The sequence below is a fragment of the Henckelia pumila genome, unplaced genomic scaffold, assembly GCF_033568475.1.
Source record: "Henckelia pumila isolate YLH828 unplaced genomic scaffold, ASM3356847v2 CTG_80:::fragment_3, whole genome shotgun sequence".
Taxonomy (NCBI): domain Eukaryota; kingdom Viridiplantae; phylum Streptophyta; class Magnoliopsida; order Lamiales; family Gesneriaceae; genus Henckelia; species Henckelia pumila.
The window spans coordinates 33,359-51,558 of NW_027331885.1; the positions used below are offsets into that span (position 1 = coordinate 33,359).

At 37.9% G+C, this 18,200-nt stretch overlaps 2 protein-coding genes across 4 annotated transcripts; one reads left to right on the top strand and one right to left on the bottom strand.

The window, feature by feature from the left end:
- Positions 1–1,397: 1,397 nt before the first annotated feature.
- Positions 1,398–4,291, top strand: LOC140873864 (protein NLP6-like). The gene is made up of 4 exons (XM_073277138.1): positions 1,398–2,051; positions 2,685–2,756; positions 2,876–3,749; positions 3,828–4,291. The coding sequence occupies exons 1-4, from the start codon at positions 1,398–1,400 to the stop codon at positions 4,289–4,291; spliced, it is 2,064 nt and encodes a 687-aa protein (XP_073133239.1).
- On the bottom strand, positions 2,214–17,037 carry LOC140873851 (uncharacterized). 3 transcript variants are annotated; one of them, XM_073277125.1, is made up of 17 exons: positions 16,430–17,037; positions 14,522–14,643; positions 14,338–14,426; positions 14,208–14,243; positions 13,962–14,055; positions 13,616–13,658; positions 13,432–13,529; positions 13,102–13,166; positions 12,491–12,987; positions 12,318–12,405; positions 12,128–12,229; positions 11,253–11,821; positions 10,845–10,983; positions 10,697–10,765; positions 10,492–10,611; positions 4,912–5,036; positions 2,214–2,405 (listed from the first exon to the last, which is right to left on the bottom strand). In XM_073277125.1, exons 1-16 carry the CDS (start codon positions 16,648–16,650, stop codon positions 4,923–4,925), a joined length of 2,466 nt encoding a protein of 821 aa, XP_073133226.1. In that variant the 5' UTR covers positions 16,651–17,037; the 3' UTR covers positions 2,214–2,405; positions 4,912–4,922. The 3 variants fall into 3 exon arrangements, with proteins under 3 accessions (XP_073133226.1, XP_073133225.1, XP_073133227.1); XM_073277124.1 differs by lacking the exon at positions 2,214–2,405 and having other exon boundaries at positions 4,585–5,036; XM_073277126.1 differs by lacking the exons at positions 2,214–2,405; positions 14,338–14,426; positions 14,522–14,643; positions 16,430–17,037 and having other exon boundaries at positions 4,586–5,036; positions 13,962–14,044.
- Positions 17,038–18,200: the final 1,163 nt, after the last annotated feature.

Sequence of the window (18,200 nt, forward strand, 5' to 3'; positions counted from 1 at the left end):
AAAGTACAAAGATATAAAGATTTAAGGAGTTCAAAAGAATAATCTAATTTTTTTTTTTTAAAAAAAAGAATGTAGTTACTTATATATTATACTGTCAAATCTTCATCATTAACTAATGATGTTTAATAATGAATATAGTTATAAATAAATGAAGCCACACTAACATAAATTCAAATACACATTAGAGTATTCTTTAATGCAACCGGAGAAAGAAAACCAACGATGGCATAAATTATCCACAATGTTTGACTAATTTCTCATTCATTGATCTCAAATCTTTTGAAAGGAAAATAGATGTTGAACAGAAATCTGAGTAGTTAAAAAATTATTTTAAATAAATTTTGAAAAATAAAGTACTACATCTTAATCGTTTACCTTAAAATATGCATAAATGAAAACAAGGGTTACCAAAAATTTCAGAAAATAAAAGCCCCAAAATTGACCAACCTAGTGGAAGAAGGATCGAAGACGGTGTGTCAGCTTGTTGTTTCAGAAAATAGCAGCCCCAAAATCGATCAACCTAGTAGAAGAAGGATCGAAGTCGAGGACCAGTGTAGATTTTTGAAGACCAGATCTAAAGCAGACAGAGTAGAGACGAACGAGAGAAGCGGTAATCATCAATCCCCTTCCCACTCATTATGTTTCTTTTGGAGCGGTGGCAGGCTAAGGGCATGACGCGTGTTCATTTTTTTTACCAGTTAAGGGCAAGAAACTGGCCTATTTTACATTATTCGCGCTTTATAGTATGTAGATATACAATAATTCATATTGATTCTTACAAGTAAAATCACGATTTTTTTCTTGGACATCTCTAATGTGAAAATAAATAAGAAATAATGGATACAACCTTAGTATAATGCCATTAGGCAGTGACTAGTAAGATTTTGACACGATTGTATTCTTTATTTATTTATTTATTTTAAGTATTTAGCCTTTCATGATTATCTAATGCGTTCGTACAAGCAAATAAAACATTATTAATGTTGTCTATACAGGTTGAAGGTTGAATATGTCGAATATCAAAGAAAATTGGAGTTGATGGGGGTTGCCTTTTTTATCTAAAAACCAGCTCCTACACCTATTGAAAAGGCACTAAACTGAATGGCAAATCAAAACAAGAAGAAGACGGGCTCTTTGTGGTCCGACCCACAAATTTTTTCTTTAATGATTTATTGAGTTTGGCTTGGGGTCATTTAGCTGTTTGGACCCCGGTTTCTAACTTCTCAGATAATCAATAGACTTGGATGTGTAATCGATGGAACATGCAAGTGAAAACTATATATATATAACATGCAAGTGAAAACTATATATATATACACACACACACACATATAAATACACTATTGAATCATGCATCCCATTTGAGATCCTTTCCAAAATTTATTTGTGCGATGAAAATGGGAGAGGAATCGGGGAGGTTCGATGGTGAAGAGTATTCAGCTGTTGCTTTCATTGAATATTTTCAGGATCATAACCTGTGTTTATTGCCAAAACAAAGTCAACCACTAGACGAGCCGCGCAGGTATGGTTGGATTTGCTGCGGCTCAGAAGGTGATACATCATATGTACATGGATCGCACGAACGAAGCAAAATCCAACTTTTGGTTCACGAGATAACCAAATGGCGCTGGAAAGACATCTATTTAGTACAGTTTTGGGCACCTATAATGGTTGCAGGCAGGCCTTGTTTATCAACCTCAGACCAACCATTTGCTGTTGATTCTCTGTGGAAAGGTCTCTGCCGCCACAGAAAGCATTGCATGGAGCATGATCAGTCTCTCGTGGATGGAGGAGGAAAAGAAGAGGACATAGGTCCCCTCAGACGTGTATTCAAAAAAGGGTATCCCGAATCCACCCCCGACCTACGCCTCTACTCTTCGAAGAAGTACTCTCTGCAAGATCATGCTGCACTTTGCGGGTTGAGAAGATACATGGCTTTTCCTGTGTTTGATCCGCTTCAGGACCAATGTATCGGAGTACTTAAGGTTCTATCACCTTGTAGGGGATTCATGGCATATGCAGACTTTCGAACAATTGAACTAGCACTAGAGGTGAGCATAACGATTATTTAGTGCACCCTCCAGTCTTCATTAAAGACCAATTAAGACAACACAGTTTATGCTATCATACGATTAATATATCTGAAATTTCAATAAATTATAGTTTTTGGTATAGGAACAGATGTTCGGCCCTAAAATTAGTCTGCGTAAAGCTAACAATCGCTAGCTCTACGTTACTTGTGTAAAATTAGTCACCAAAATTTTCCTCATTTCCCTATGTGGCATACCAATAGCTTGTGAATCTGGCATTTGAGATGATGACCTTTTTGACAAATGCACTGAAAATTGAATCCTTGACTAACAAAGCACCTCATTTGGATTGTAGAGTTTGCAGTTGTCGACTGTCTGGAAATGAGAAATGACGAATCAAAAGCAGTAATTGTTTTCACTGTTGGATAGCTAGACCATTAAAACTTGGAGCTTTAGGTGATATATGGTTCGATATAATTTAGTTAATTGTCCTAGCTATCAACTCTAATGTTTGGTACAACTAGATATGACCCCACACCTCTCAATGATTCTTTAACTTTTACATACCCTTACCACATGTATTGTTTCCTCTTCTCAAGTTTGATTATTCATTACTCTTGTCATGAATCATATGAAATAATCATTTACATGCAGGCAGCTAATCTGAGACCAACTCACATCAACTTCTCACCATGTTTACTATCAGGAAGCCTGCTGAATTTAAATGTAACTAGTTTTGTATCTGTCAGAGACAAGAGTGAATAAAGCATAGTACAAATTACATGTGAATTTTTGCCTGATCCTGAGTTCTAAATATTTATCTTTTCAAATGAATATGTTCTCAGATTTCTGAAGCTCAGAGATTAGAACTGAGCGAAATCAAGGAAATGCTTCAACTCCTGATCCAGTTACCTCAGCTAAATCTAGCACAGATCTGGATCCCTTGCTCGCAATGTGCTAAGTCAAGTATTCACACTGGATGCATGGACCAAGCGACATTCATCACTAACGAGAAGAAAAACGACTGGGATCTTTCTCAGTTTCTTGCAGCATGTCAATTGCATCGAGTACAAGCTGGAAATGGAGTTGCTGGAAGGGTATTGTCATCGACAAGAAAGTTGTGTTTTTGCCAAAATTTATGTGATTTTAGCATAACCGAGTTCCCTCTGGCACATTATGCCCGAGAAGCTAAGTTAACAACGAGTTTTGCTATTTGTCTACAGAGTATTCACTCTGAAACTAACATCTATGTGATAGAATTCTTTATAAATGCTAGCAATGGATCTAAAGGAGGGTATCCATGGTCATTTATTCACTTTCTACTGCCAGTACTGGAGATGAAACTCGGAAGTTTTAAGGTCGCATCTGGGCAACAACTAGGAGGGGAATTAATAGTTGAGGTTCTTGAAATTTACAAGGAGAATGACATTACTTTAGTTGAATTAGACCAGCCAAAACTATATCCATTTAAATTTGAATTCACTCAGCATGGTCATGATATGGAGCAGCAACTTTTGGAAACTCGGGTAAACTCTCTGTCTACCAGAAATGTGGGGAAATTGGAACAGAAATATAGTATTGTGGCTCAAGATTCAGAAAAAGGGGCAATGCCAAAGAAAGCAAATAGGAAACGAAATGCCATAAGTTTCAGCATTAGTTACGACGTTCTTAAACAACACTTTGGGAAGAGACTTGGAGATGTGGCGGAAGGGCTTGGAGGTGCGTATTAACTAAATTTCGGTCACATCTCTTTCTAGATAAAAATCTATATGTCGGGTTGCATTCCTATATCTGCAGTTGGCAAATCGACACTAAAGCGTGCATGTAGAGACTGTGGCATCCATAGATGGCCATCTAACGATAAAAACAAGAAGAGCCCATTCCTATTTGAAGCAACAAATACTACACACTGTGTTCCAAGCAATGGTTCATTTCCCAGTTCCCCTATACGCCCAAACGTGGAAAACAATGGAAATTTTACAAGGATCCAGCCGGAGACCAAAGCGCTGATTATGAAGGCAAAATTTGAAGATGATGTTATAAAATTTCAGTCTCATATGTCATCAAGAATGGAAGAGCCGGAGGAACAAGTTGCCCGAAAACTGAAGATTGAGATCGGAAGTTTTAAATTGAAGTACTTGGATGAAGATGGACAGTGGATTTTATTAACTTGTGACGAAGATTTGCAGCTGGGTTTGATGACTTTGGCATCAGAAGGTAAGACTCCTATTCAACTGCAGGTTCAATTGATGTGCAATTGAACTCCTTTTGCTTCTCATCACATGCAAAATAATATTTGGATATTTTAGATGTGAGACATTTAAAATTTATTCAGCAGCATATTAGGCTTATTAGCAGATAGATTCCGGAAGAAGATTGGAAATAACATATAAAGTTGATAGGGATGATGCCATAAACAGAGCAACACACAAAAGCAATTGCAGGTTGCTGCAAATACATGTTCTCCTTAGGCACTGACTTTAGTTGATGAATCCTTAGTAAGTATTTCAAATTAAGTCTTTTATTTCAACAAAATGATCACGAATAAGAAAAATTAAGAACAAAAAACCAAAAAAAGTCATATACCTAACTGGAAGAGAATTTAGCCACTAAAAAGTGTTGCATGGAAGTTGAACAGGGAAATTATAGTTTGGTACACAGTATATAGCACTCTTTACAAAACAAAATTCACAACATATTTTTGGGTTGAAGTGCAATGACGCTACTTATTTCAGAGGTAAACTACTTCTATTAGGGACTTGGATGACATGCTTTCCAGGATTTCCAATGTTGTGATACCTCCATAACCATTTGCTAAAAGACTTCCAGAAATACACAACATAATGCCCCTTATTCGTTCGTGGAAGAGAGGAAATCGTACCAGGTTGTGTATTACAGGAAGTAGGATAGTTGCTCTTTCTTCCTCGAACCACCTTCACCGTAGCATTCGTTCCATTGCTTTAATTCATTCATTATGGAACCCTCAGCTGCAAAGCTAGCTGCAACCTGTGGCAATATGTAGAAAGTTCATCACATGAAAAACAAATTGGAATCAAGAATTCTGGAGACTAGAATATGTTGGAGATCACAATCAAATCGGCTATATAATTAGATTGATTATGTGAATCTTAAATTGCTATAGATTATGGAATGTGTAGATATGAATCCATAGTTTATATTTTTTCCTTTTGTAGTCTTTCTCCCTGTAATTATTTAAACCAGTGTACATACGTTGAAGAAATAAGAGATTTCATTTTTCTGACATGGTATCAGAGCTGGGTTTTTAACCTTGCGATTTGTGTTTCTTTCTCATCCACTTTATAGCCTATTAGTCCTTCTAATCAAAGCCCCATTCAATCATTATGTCGGCAGTTGAAGAACCAAAATTTACGACTCAAACTGAAGAAGTTAACCCCAATAAATCAATTGGAGAGTTGCAGAATCTTCGGGTAGGCTACAGACTGGATGGAAAAATTTTTTTGAAGTGGTCGCAATTCGTGCAGACCTACTTGAAAGGCAAAGGCAAACTTAGTCACCTTCTGGGCAAGGGACCAAAACCTGGTGAAAAAGGCTTTGACTCATGGGACGAAGCTGATTCTATGGTTATGTCGTGGCTGTGGGACTCAATGGATCCCAAGATCAGTGACACCGTTATGTTCTTAACCACCGCCAAAGCAATATGGGAGTCAATCCGTCGAACCTACTCAAAGGCTCGAGACACAGCCCACGTCTTTGAAATAAAAATGAAAGTGGGATCGTTGAAACAGGGGAACAAACCTGTTACTGAGTATGCAAATATGTTGCTGAATTTATGGCAGGAACTCGACCATTATAGAGTCATTGAAATGAAGGACCCTGAAGATGCAACCACACTCCGAAGATTCATCGAAAAAGATCGAGTATATGACTTCTTGGCTGGGTTAAACTCTGAATTTGATCAAGTTAGAATTCAAATTCTCGGGAAAGATGAAGTTCCATCTTGGAAGAGACAATATCTATGATACAAGCTGAAGAAAGTAGAAGGGGTGTGATGCTTGAATCACAAAATTTGGAAGGATCTGCTACGGTGGTAGCAAAATCAGAACATTCTCATCCAATCCAAGAAAATGCGAAGGAAGTGCAGTTCCCAAAAACATTCGGACGTGACAACAAAAAGAATCTTTGGTGTACTTATTGTAAAAAGTCTTCACACACAAAGGAAACTTGTTGGAAACTTCACGGCAGACCACGTGAAGGAACTCAACGAGGAGGATCACAACCACAGCAGCCACGCAATTCTGGACAGGCCAACCTCAGCATCGGCCAACAAGGTCAAGAATCAAATCTGATGCAGACTGACCTTAAAGAGGAAATTGAAAAGCTCAAGGGAATGATTTTGTCCCTTGAAAAGTCTAGTGGAGTAAAATCTGGAGGATGTTCCTTGGCGCTTTCAGGTAAGTACCCAATTTCTCTAGGAATAAATGTCTCAGATAAAGATATTAGAGATTCATGGGTGATAGACTCCGGAGCCACTGACCACATGGCACACTCATCTCTTATATTCACTACTTACACACCTTGTCCCAGTAACCGAAAAATAACCATGGCTGATGGCTCTCTTACCACTGTAGCAGGAATTGATGATGTATGCATTAGTGAATTGATTACACTAAGAAATGTTCTCCATGTGCCCAAACTATCAACGAACTTGATATCCATTCAAAAGCTTACATTTAATTTGAAGTGTAATGTTTTGTTTTATCCTTCATTCTGTATTTTTCAGGACAAGGATTCGGGGAGGAAGATTGGACTTGCTAAGGAGGCAAAGGGCCTTTATCTCCTTGAGGAAACCTGCACCAATAAAACATCTTCATCCTTTCTTTCATCTTCATCAAATAACAGTAGCATTTGGCTTCACCACTTCAGATTAGGACATCCGTCTTTTGGAATTTTAAAAGTTATGTTTCCATCTTTGTTTAAAGGTTTAGAAAATAAACACCTTCATTGTGATGTGTGTGAGTTTGCAAAACACAAACGTGTTTCTTTTCCAGCTAGCAGTAAAAGAAGTTCCAGCCCTTTCTATCTAATTCATAGTGATATTTGGGGACCTTCTAATGTTTTGAATATTTCTGGATCTCGATGGTATGTTTTATTTGTGGATGATTGCACTAGAATTTCATGGATTTTTCTTCTCAAATCCAAAACTGAACTAAGTGATGTGTTTCGAAATTTTCATACCATGATCCAAAATCAATTTGGGGTGAAGATAAAACGATTAAGGTCAGATAATGCTAGAGACTATTTCAACCAAATTTTATCTCCATATCTTGAAAAAGAGGGAATCATTCATGAGTTTTCATGCGTTAATACTCCACAACAAAACGGAGTAGCTGAACGCAAGAATGGTCACCTCTTAGCCACTACTCGGGCACTTCTCTTTCACCAAAAAGTTCCTAAAAACTATTGGGGGGAAGCTGTACTAACCGCTGCACATATCATAAACCGTCTCCCTTCTAAAGTTTTGGGATTCAGAACACCACTGAAAATTCTTTCTCAATTTTATCCTGACCTACAACCATCGAATAATCTTACCCCACGGATCTTTGGGTGCACTGCTTTTGTTCACATCCATAGTCAAAATAGAGGGAAACTAGATCCTAGAGCTGTGAAGTGTATCTTCGTTGGATATTCCTCAACTAAGAAAAGGTACAAGTGTTATCATCCACCTACAAAAAGATTTTTTGTCTCTATTGATGTCACATTTGATGAACACAGTTCATATTTCAGCCAGCCTCATTCACCTGAAGAACACTTGTCATCTCTTAGTGATGAAGATAGGGATGCATTCTTGTTAGAACTGCCTTCTACCACCTCAGCACCAAATTCTACTCCAGCAGTGAGTGATCCATCATCACCCTCCAATGAAACTGATCATACTCGCTTTAACCAAGTATACTCAAGGAGGAGAAGGCCTGACGCTGATCCCGCACAAGTCCAAGAAGCCTCACCACATCCGGTCACTGAGGTATGGTCTGAAACTGAAATCCCAGCCTCACAATCTGTCCAAACAAATGATTTACCTATTGCCATTCGAAAAGAAACTAGAGAATGTACCACGAGGCCTCTTTATCCTATGGCAAATCATGTTACATTTAAAAAATTTTCTTCATCCTACAGAAGTTTCTTAACGAGTCTAAACACTATTGATATTCCTAATTCTTTGTCTGAGGCTTTATCTAATGAGAATTGGAGACTTGCTATGAAACAGGAAATGCAGGCACTAGAGAAGAATAACACTTGGGAGATCACTGATCTACCACCGGGAAAAAAGATTGTGGGCTGCAAATGGGTGTATACATTGAAATACAACTCTGATGGATCCTTAGAAAGGTACAAAGCCAGACTTGTTGCGAAAGGGTACACACAGACGTATGGAGTGGATTGTCATGAGACTTTTGCCCCAGTTGCCAAGATGAATACAGTGAGGATCTTACTCTCTCTTGCTGCCAACTTTAACTGGAACTTAAATCAATTTGATGTGAAGAACGCTTTCCTACACGGCACCTTGAATGAAGAGATCTACATGGAGATACCACCAGGATTTAAGGGCGGTGAAAGGGATAATAAAGTTTGCAGACTTAAAAAGGCTCTCTATGGACTCAAACAATCACCAAGAGCTTGGTTTGGAAGATTTACCCAAGTAATGCTTACATCTGGGTACAAACAAAGTCAAGGAGATCACACGCTCTTCTTCAAACACTCAAGCTCAGGGGGAGTCACAATCCTCCTAGTGTATGTTGACGATATAATCATGACTGGGAATGATGAAAACGAAAAACAGATTCTAAGAAAATGTCTGACAAAAGAATTTGAGGTGAAGGAGCTTGGGAGGCTGAAATATTTTCTTGGAATTGAAGTGGCACATTCTAGCAGAGGCATCTTCATTTCACAGCAGAAATATGTCACAGACTTATTGAAGGAAACAGGGCTGTTGAATTGCAAACCAGCCCATACACCAATCGATGTTAATCAGAAGTTTGGAGAATTCACTAAAGGCCCTGTGGTCGATAGAGAAGTGTATCAAAAGCTGGTAGGGAAGCTTATATACCTTTCTCATACGAGACCGGATATTGCATATCCAGTGAGTGTTGTGAGTCAATTTATGCATGATCCAAGAGAAGGACATCTACAAGCAGTCCATCGTATACTACATTATCTAAAGACAAGTCCTGGCAAGGGTGTTTTGTTTAAAAGAAATACTGGATTGAGCATCAAAGCATATACCGATGCAGATTATGCAGGATCACCTGTGGACAGGAGATCTACATCTGGATATTGCACTTTCCTAGGGGGAAATTTGGTGACATGGAGAAGCAAGAAACAAAATGTGGTAGCACGATCAAGTGCTGAAGCAGAATTTCGGGCAATGGCCTTGGGGATATGCGAGTTATTGTGGATCAAGATAATTCTTGATGATCTTCAAATCAAGTGGGAAGGACCTATGAAACTTTTATGCGATAATAAATATGCTATTAATATTGCCCACAATCCAGTGCAGCATGATAGGACGAAACATGTAGAAGTGGATAGACACTTTATTAAGGAGAAGATTGATAGTGGACTTATTTGTACACCATATGTCCCTACCAATGGTCAGCTCGCTGATGTGCTCACTAAAGGTCTGAACAATCCAGCCTTTCAAGACATGATTTCCAAGCTGGGAATGGAAGATCCATATCTACCAGCTTGAGGGGGAGTGTTGGAGATCACAATCAAATCGGCTATATAATTAGATTGATTATGTGAATCTTAAATTGCTATAGATTATGGAATGTGTAGATATGAATCCATAGTTTATATTTTTTCCTTTTTTAGTCTTTCTCCCTGTAATTATTTAAACCAGTGTACATACGTTGAAGAAATAAGAGATTTCATTTTTCTGACAGAATAGTCGCTTCCTATCAATGGCTTAGGCCTTTTCTCACAATTGAAAGAAAAGGAAAGGAGATCTATCTTCGCAATATTCAACAACTTACGAGTACAATATCAAAATTTTCAGGAGCTTTAGACTTTCATATACCATCATCAACGATGATAAAACTATACATATAATCCAAATAGGAGAACGAATGGCTGTCAATAGTAATTTTAGGACCAACATATGAAATTCAAAGAAATTAATTACAAAGAGACAATTTATGTTGCAATTTCTTTCAAACTGATAAATAAAAAACTGAATGGCCGGTTGGGTTCTGCAATGAAGCACTTTCTTAAACTCCACAACAGGGAACAACACCTATGACGTAACCAAGCTTTTCAAATTTGCTTAACTGATGGTCTCAAATTTGGCCCATCAAATCAATTAGGTCCAATTGCAGCAATGAAAACTTTGCTTTTTTACAAAAGGTTTCGATGAGGTTCTTTTTCAAATTTTATACGATATATTAACAGTTCTTTTAATAGATAATTAGAACTACCATACCTGATTTTTGGCTTCCTTAAAATCTTCCATGTTTAGTGGCCTGATAGTGATAGTTCTTTCCTTCTTATCATCTCTAGTAGAAGCATCTTCACTTTCCCCTTCAGCTCTACTCTTCTTTTTCTGTTATAAGTGAAAAGCATATGACATGTTAGGAAAATACAGAAACAAATAGACAATGAATAGCTTGCATTAAGTAACAACTTACTCGATCTTTTAGCCTCTCTTGTTGTATTAACTCACGTACTGGTCGATATGCAGCAGTCATGCACAAGTTCTATTTAATTAACATTCTTCTTAGACATTGAAAAGATACGATTAATCCATATAGTAAAACCAAAAGCAGCTCAAGAAACCTTCAAATCACTTCCAGTGTAGCCTTCTGTCATTCTTGCAAGTTCTTTCAAGTTTAATCCTTCATCCACTCTCTCCTTTGTCAATAATGTCTTCAAGATCTTTTCTCTGTTCTCCGCAGATGGTAAACCAACCAAGATTCTGTAATAAGAGTGACAATTCTCAAATAAATGTGCCACAATATGAGAAAAACCTAGCCTGATCGGCACTCATAAAGGTTGAGTTTTTTAAATCACCGAAAAGATGTTGAAAGATTTGCCACGTCACAACAAAGCCTTAAGAGGATTTATGAAGTTTAATAAAACTGAAACCAAAAAATAAAAATACAAAAACCGGAACCTTGATCTGGCATCATTTTACTCAAACCTAGTCAATTTTTAAAAATGACAAGTATTGGCATATAGGCACACCTTCTCTCAAAGCGTCTAATGATTGCTTCATCGAGATCAAATGGCCTGTTTGTTGCAGCAAGTACCAGTATTCTTTCACCAGGTTTTGACAATAATCCATCCCAGTGAGTCATGAACTCATTCTTTATCTTCCGCATGGCCTCATGCTCCCCTGCTCTATTCCGCTGTCCAAGCATGCTGTCAACTTCATCAATGAATATTATTGTTGGTGCGACCTTGGCTGCGAGAGTAAACAAGGCTCGAACATTCTTCTCATCTTCTCCAAACCACTTAGATGTGATAGTAGACATAGAAACGTTAATGAAACTAGCTCCTGCTTCATTAGCTATTGCCTTGGCCATCATAGTCTTCCCTGTGCCAGGTGGCCCAAAAAGCAATATCCCTCGGCATGGCTTCAGAAGGCCTCCTTCAAAAAGATCCGGTCTTCGAAGAGGTAGCATGACTAGTTCCTGGAGAGATTCTTTGATCTCATCAAGAGCACCTATGTCTGCAAATGTCACCCCAATTTCATTTGCTGGTATAACTTCTGGTCTTATGCGCTTCTCGAATTCATTGTCTGGAGGATCTTCCTGGTGGAATATAGAAAAGAAACTGCCACATGAGAGAGAGAGAGAGAGAGAGAGAGAGAGAGAGAGAGGGGTGCTCAAATTTGCACCTACATATGGTTGACATAATTCAAGCCAAATGCAATAGAGATAAAATTTGGACATGGACAGGAGAGCCATGACATCAGGCACACAAAGATACCCACCAAAGGTTTTAAATGACCTTGTATTGCAGAATTAAGAAACAACATAATAAATTGAACAATATTTGTTGTTCAGAAGGGATCTCCTAAATCACATGAATACATGGAACTGACTGAAATGCCTTACTGGAGTTTTTGAAGCCGGTTGGTCTTCACTCTTGTTTTCATGTTCAGTGGTTTTGCTTCTTGTTTCCGGCCCTGATCTTACAACTTCCCCATCTGAAGCACCCTATGATTCGAGGAACTCATGATCACATAAAAACGTTCCTTCTGATACAAGCATTACTAGCACTAGCTGTGAATTAAAGGGAACCAACCTTTGATGTTTCAGCTTGGGCTTCAAGCTTTATTGCATCGTTTTCATCAGATTTACCTTCCTGAAATATACTCAATCCATGGGACAAACTAATAGAAAACCAAAAAAATAAGTCAGGGTTTTTTACCACGTTATAAACCTTGGAAATACAGAATTAAGAGGAAAACAGTCCACCTCGTGGATGATATAACAAGTTTTCCATTTCTGTATTCAGGTTCCTTAGTATTCATAAGATGGTATGAAATAGCTGACACCACAATTTCTTCGATAAAGTTGCTAAGAACTATTGTGTCAGCCAAACATATAGAACCCAGATCATCGCAATCAAGGTCATTTGCAGAGAGCACCTCAATAATGTGATTCCTGTTGTCCTGATAATTAATCATCTTCATATCCTCCTCCAGCTGAGACTTCCAGCTCACAAGATGATTTTCATCTTCCGGGGGTCTAATTTCAATGTTGTACGAGAAGACGGATGATACCCTCTCATCTACTACTCTAAAATCATTTTCGGGAGCAACCATTCTTGAACCTAGGATGAGAATGGAACCAGATAATTTCTTCAACATTTTCTGGAACAAGATAAAAACTCTCTGCGATTTGCATAGGAGTTTCTCAACGTCCCTAAGATAAACGACAATCGGACTGACTTTTGATACTTTTACTAGAACCTGTAATATTAAGTATTAACACTTAATTGTAAATACAAAACCTTTGCAAGTTCAGACTAATGGCAAGGTATTAAACAGACCGTTATAACATGCGAAATTTATCTGAAACAATACCTTGTAAAGTGTCTGTATGAAAAGCTTATCATCAAAACACCAGCTGCTTGTTCGCTTGAGTGGAGCTGAAAAGAAAAAAATAAATATTAAGCAAAGAGAGAGAGCTTCAAATATCAAACGTGAACTGTTCCGAGCAATCCTCAACCAAACATTTTAGGACACCCGAATACTTGTTCCTTCGAAGTTCAGATATTTATACTAGAATTTATGTCAATACCCTTGAAAACATCAGATTAAGATTTCAGTCCAAAAGTTTCATCTTAGTGAAATTTGTTTGTAAACAAAGAATTCATGATCTGTTATCGTTCTTCAAAATCATTAACTTAAGACCTGACGTCGTAGGTGCACCAGTTGAAGCAAGGTTGTTCATGTTTTCTGAGGCAGAGAAATTTCTTCGCAGCTTTGCAGCAGTCAAGCCTTCATGTCCACTGCATATACAGATGCATGTGATAACTATTGTAAGTTACACAATGAGCAGGACATAACAATTAGTACTGAAGCATATATCACGCACTTTGATCCGAGATCAACTCCACTGCTTTGCCTTCGTAACTTGCCTGAAAGGGAGTAGAATTATTGATTGAAAATGGAAAAAAAATATTTGAAACAACGTATCGGCAGTCCCTTAAAAAGATAGTGTTTTAGCAGTTGATAAGGAGCTGGGAAGCCATCTAGATTCAGAATGTGTTTTTTATTACGCACTTGAAATGCCGGGGGGAAATAGGTTTTCCCTGATGTGGGGAATAGTGCCTCTATTTAATGTTTGCATGCATCATCAGCAAAACGTGCATCATACTTGAATTATGCTGCACGCATCTGGGATATTTCACATAAATACACTTGGCGAAATGATGACATACCCGTGTCTTCCTCCTTCTGTTGAAGAATTGAAAACGATCCAAATAATTCAGATATTCTTCCCAAAGTCGTTTCAGATATAGACCTTTTAAAAGACTACAGCAGAGGAGTTAGCAGAAGGGGAAAAAAATTATGCTCGATTTGCAACTAACAAGCCATTTTTATCTCCATCCTGGAAGTGGAAAAAAAACTGGTGTACTAATAATTTGACCAGGGGTGGGTGGATGAGATATTTTCAGCCAACTTACATCTTTGGCATTAGGATTCCCGTACTTGCCCTGAATCTGTAAAACCAACCAGTAATTGATCAGCAAACAAAATCTAAAGATGATGCCTACACGACATCAGAAGGGAAACTCCAATTATTCCTTAACTCACCTTTAAAGAAAAATCAGTTACATCTAGCAACAGCAACTTGGCTTCAAAATACTGAGCTAAAGCTTTAGCAAGCATTTGCTGATACAATTCTTAACAACGGAAGAGGCAGTCACATAAGACCAACATGTACCAGGAAAGGGGTGGGGTACTTGATGACAATCATAAGAAAATTTTAAGAGTTTACCAGCAGGTCCAGAGAGTAGTATTGTTTGACTTGCAGGAGAGAGATTCCGTGTGTGCTTGGCGAAGTCACCTTTCTTCAAATGAACAAAAGCTGCACTAGTCAATAAGGCCCTTGTTTGCTCACTACGATCATGAAGAGGCAGAATTATATCAGTACATTCAGATTTCAAGATTCGAATGCAATAACATGGTTAAATCATCAAAAAATTTCCAATATCAAATTGTGAGTAAAAAGAGGAGTTAATTTTAATGGATACCGAAAATTTCAGATCCATGAAATATAAGACTTTTTTTTCTAACCATAAAAATACAAGACTTGGGACACTATCTGTCATATAATAGCATATCATGTTCCCTTCAGAAAGTCTCATTAAATTAAAACAAAAGGGAGCTTTCAATAAAGAACAACTACAGATACAGACGGTGACCAAGTTTCAAATCGCAATGTGGCTACGTACGAGCAGCAGAGAGTCTCAATGAACGCTAAGTTGCTTCAGCACAACAAAACAGACTTTGGTCTCTCTCACTAAAATTAATAACAATCATGACTTGGTATTGGTTGAAAAGAAAAAATTTCGTCACTTGGTTTTGTCACAAATTACTTGCTTCTTATCACTGTCGCATTGGCACAAAGAAACAAAGGCAGAGAGTTCAAGCGAAATGAACCAAGATAACCCAGATACTGTGAAAATAAGAAACCATTTCTTTGATGCTGGTCATCCGGATAACAAACGTTGAGGCTTTAACAACTAGCTCCAGTCTAATAAATGGAAAAACGGATTGGATTTAAAAAATACATCATCTTCGTTTTAGTCAAAACCAATCTGGATTCAAAGATGTTCTAGCTTTTTAAACAGAAGATAGAGTTTTGCTACGTAGTGGAAATGCAGCCATTGGTTGACGAACAGGAGTATCCCCCAAAGAAGCAAGGCAGTATAATATGAATCATGACTTATGACCATGCAGACCATGTCCTTGCATTCATACTTTATGTCGATCTTTATCACAAACCAACAGTATATAATTCGGCACATCATAAATGAGAGCAGGCACTGAAGATCAGGAATTCAATTACCTACTTTTATCCTCAATATATCAGAAATATACTGCAAAAGTTCTCACATCGTTCCAACTCGTCACATGAACAGTGCCTACACTGTTACTCATGAAAGTAGGTTAATCAGTGGGTCACTACCAACTTGGGCAGAAAACAGGGCAATTACAATTTACAATGTCATAAACAATATTCCCACATACTATGACAACGTAAAACGAAAACAGAGTTATATAATTATTTCGACAAATAAAGAAGATTTAACAAATAAATTTAAGAAGAAAGGACTTTATCCACACAATACAACAGCGGGTTGTCGGACCAAGAGGGACCATAATTATAATTGGATTCAGCAAATATTTTGTTATGACCGAATGCTACATTTGCCCCCGATGATCATAATAAACATGGCTCCAGCGCAAGTGAAACGCAAGTATAAAAGGTGGATTTAATCAGCCTACCAAAGCCACACAAGTGGTAACAAAATTAAACTAAAATAAATGGCACATAATTTCACAAGAGCTGATCTGTTTGGAGAATACAAGCAACCCGACTTGATCCATTTAAAAAATATTATTATTATTATTTTTAATTAAAAACTATTACTTTCAAATGATCCGTCACTTCAGAATATTACAGACCATGCCTTCCACTTGGTGTCAATTGAAATATATGGCATAAAAAGTAGTCCACATGTTTGTATGCAAGCGACAATAACCAAAAAAAAAAAAAAAAAGAGCAAATCAAATTTAGTGGCTTAATCAGACTGCTGGGAAAGCTAATGCTTTCTGCTCTTTCCGCCAGAAATATGATTGGGAAATGGAAACATAAGGAAAAGCGATGTACTGAATCAACCTTAGGTAGTACGGAAACTGATCGAAGGAGACGTTGCTATCTCTTCCGTCGATGATGAGACTTAACATCTCCTGCTCCATTAGATGCGGCGTAACACCGGCAGAAGTCGAAACCCCACCGGCCCATCTGCTGACGGCTTCAGATCCCGAAGCCAAACCAATCCCCACACCTACTCCAATCCCCACTCCCAAAGCCGACATGAACATTTGTTTCGATTCCATTTCTCACAAACTCTCACGCTCCACAAAATTTCCAACAAGACCGCGCCAGGGAAAAAAAAAAAGTTACTCTTTTCACGGCTTTGGATAAATACACTATGACAGGATTACATAAATGAGAGCGTATAATTTCCTCGTATGAATAAACTGGACGGGAACTAGAACCAGCGAAGTAGGCGAGCGACAGCGTTTTACAAGTCTTTCATATGACGGTGTAGGTGTGATGGAACAGCGGAGGCACAGCTGAATCAGAGTACCGATGGTGGCGGCTGGAGGTGGTTACTGGTTATGCATTCACTTTCAATAAATGGCGGTTCCTTTCCTCGGCTTTCTGGTTCTGCAACTGAGAGAGGGGAGACGTGGGACCCATCACAGAGTGTGACGTGTTACCTTCGACGGCTACGATTTGCGCTGAGAAACTATTGTTTTGATATGATGACACGTTATTTATTCTCTGCAGCAGTCGGCTCACAATTTTGATAGGTGTGACTATTTACTTTATATATTTATATATTATAATATAATATAATATAAAATATAATATTGCTTGATTTTAAATATTTTTTTATTTAAATATATTTCAAAAGGCCCGTACTAAAAAATTAAGAATATTAAACAAGATTTTCAAATTTTAATGAAGGTAACAAGACTATTTTTTAAATGTTTTTCGTAGGATAACTGTCATCCAACCTAAGGACAATACTTCGGGTGAGATTATGCTGCATCTGGAGTAAAACTCCAGGTGCAGTATAACCTTTAGATCAATAGGACCCACATATTTAGCACACCTGGTGGAGCTTAAGCACTTGGATCAAGAGAAGTCCCACATGATAACATGTGGGTCGGCTTAAGCTCCACCAGATGTAGCACACCTGGTGGAGCATAGTCTCACCCTCAATACTTCACTTGTGGAGTACTATTTTAAGATTATTAATATTAAAATTTTCCAATCGGTATATTTATCAGAGCCTTCCTGATGGGTTTTTATCCAATTTAACTTTCTCCCGGGCCCAAGCCCAATGACTCAATCCATATGGGTCACATTTTACTCCGATATTTATTTAGACACTTTATCAAGGCCCATAAATACCTAAAAGCCCATAAGAGTCTCAAACCCATGAAACTCTCTGACTATCTATAAATAGTTCAAGTTATCTTATTATTAAGGTGCGCACTCTATAATCACATGCTCTGGTTCTCTAGAACTTTTATTGGGCAAATACTGACTTGAGCGTCGGAATGTCTTCGCCGGAAAACCCCCGGCGCCACTCACTTTGCTTTGTGATGCAGGTAACAACTCACGAAGTTCGGTCTTTGGAATAGTTCAAGTATTAATCCAATCATCCGGATCTCTACAAATCACCCTGATTCTCTCTAATCGGGTGATATCAATTTTTGGCTACATCAGCTTGGCGCCGTCTGTGGGAGATTGTTCACTGCATCATTGAGAATGCATACTCACCACAAACATCTCAAGGAAATAATCGCAATGGAGACTCACCTACAATCTCCAAACCACCGCCTGGATTTAGTTTTACAAAGGAAAAGTTGAC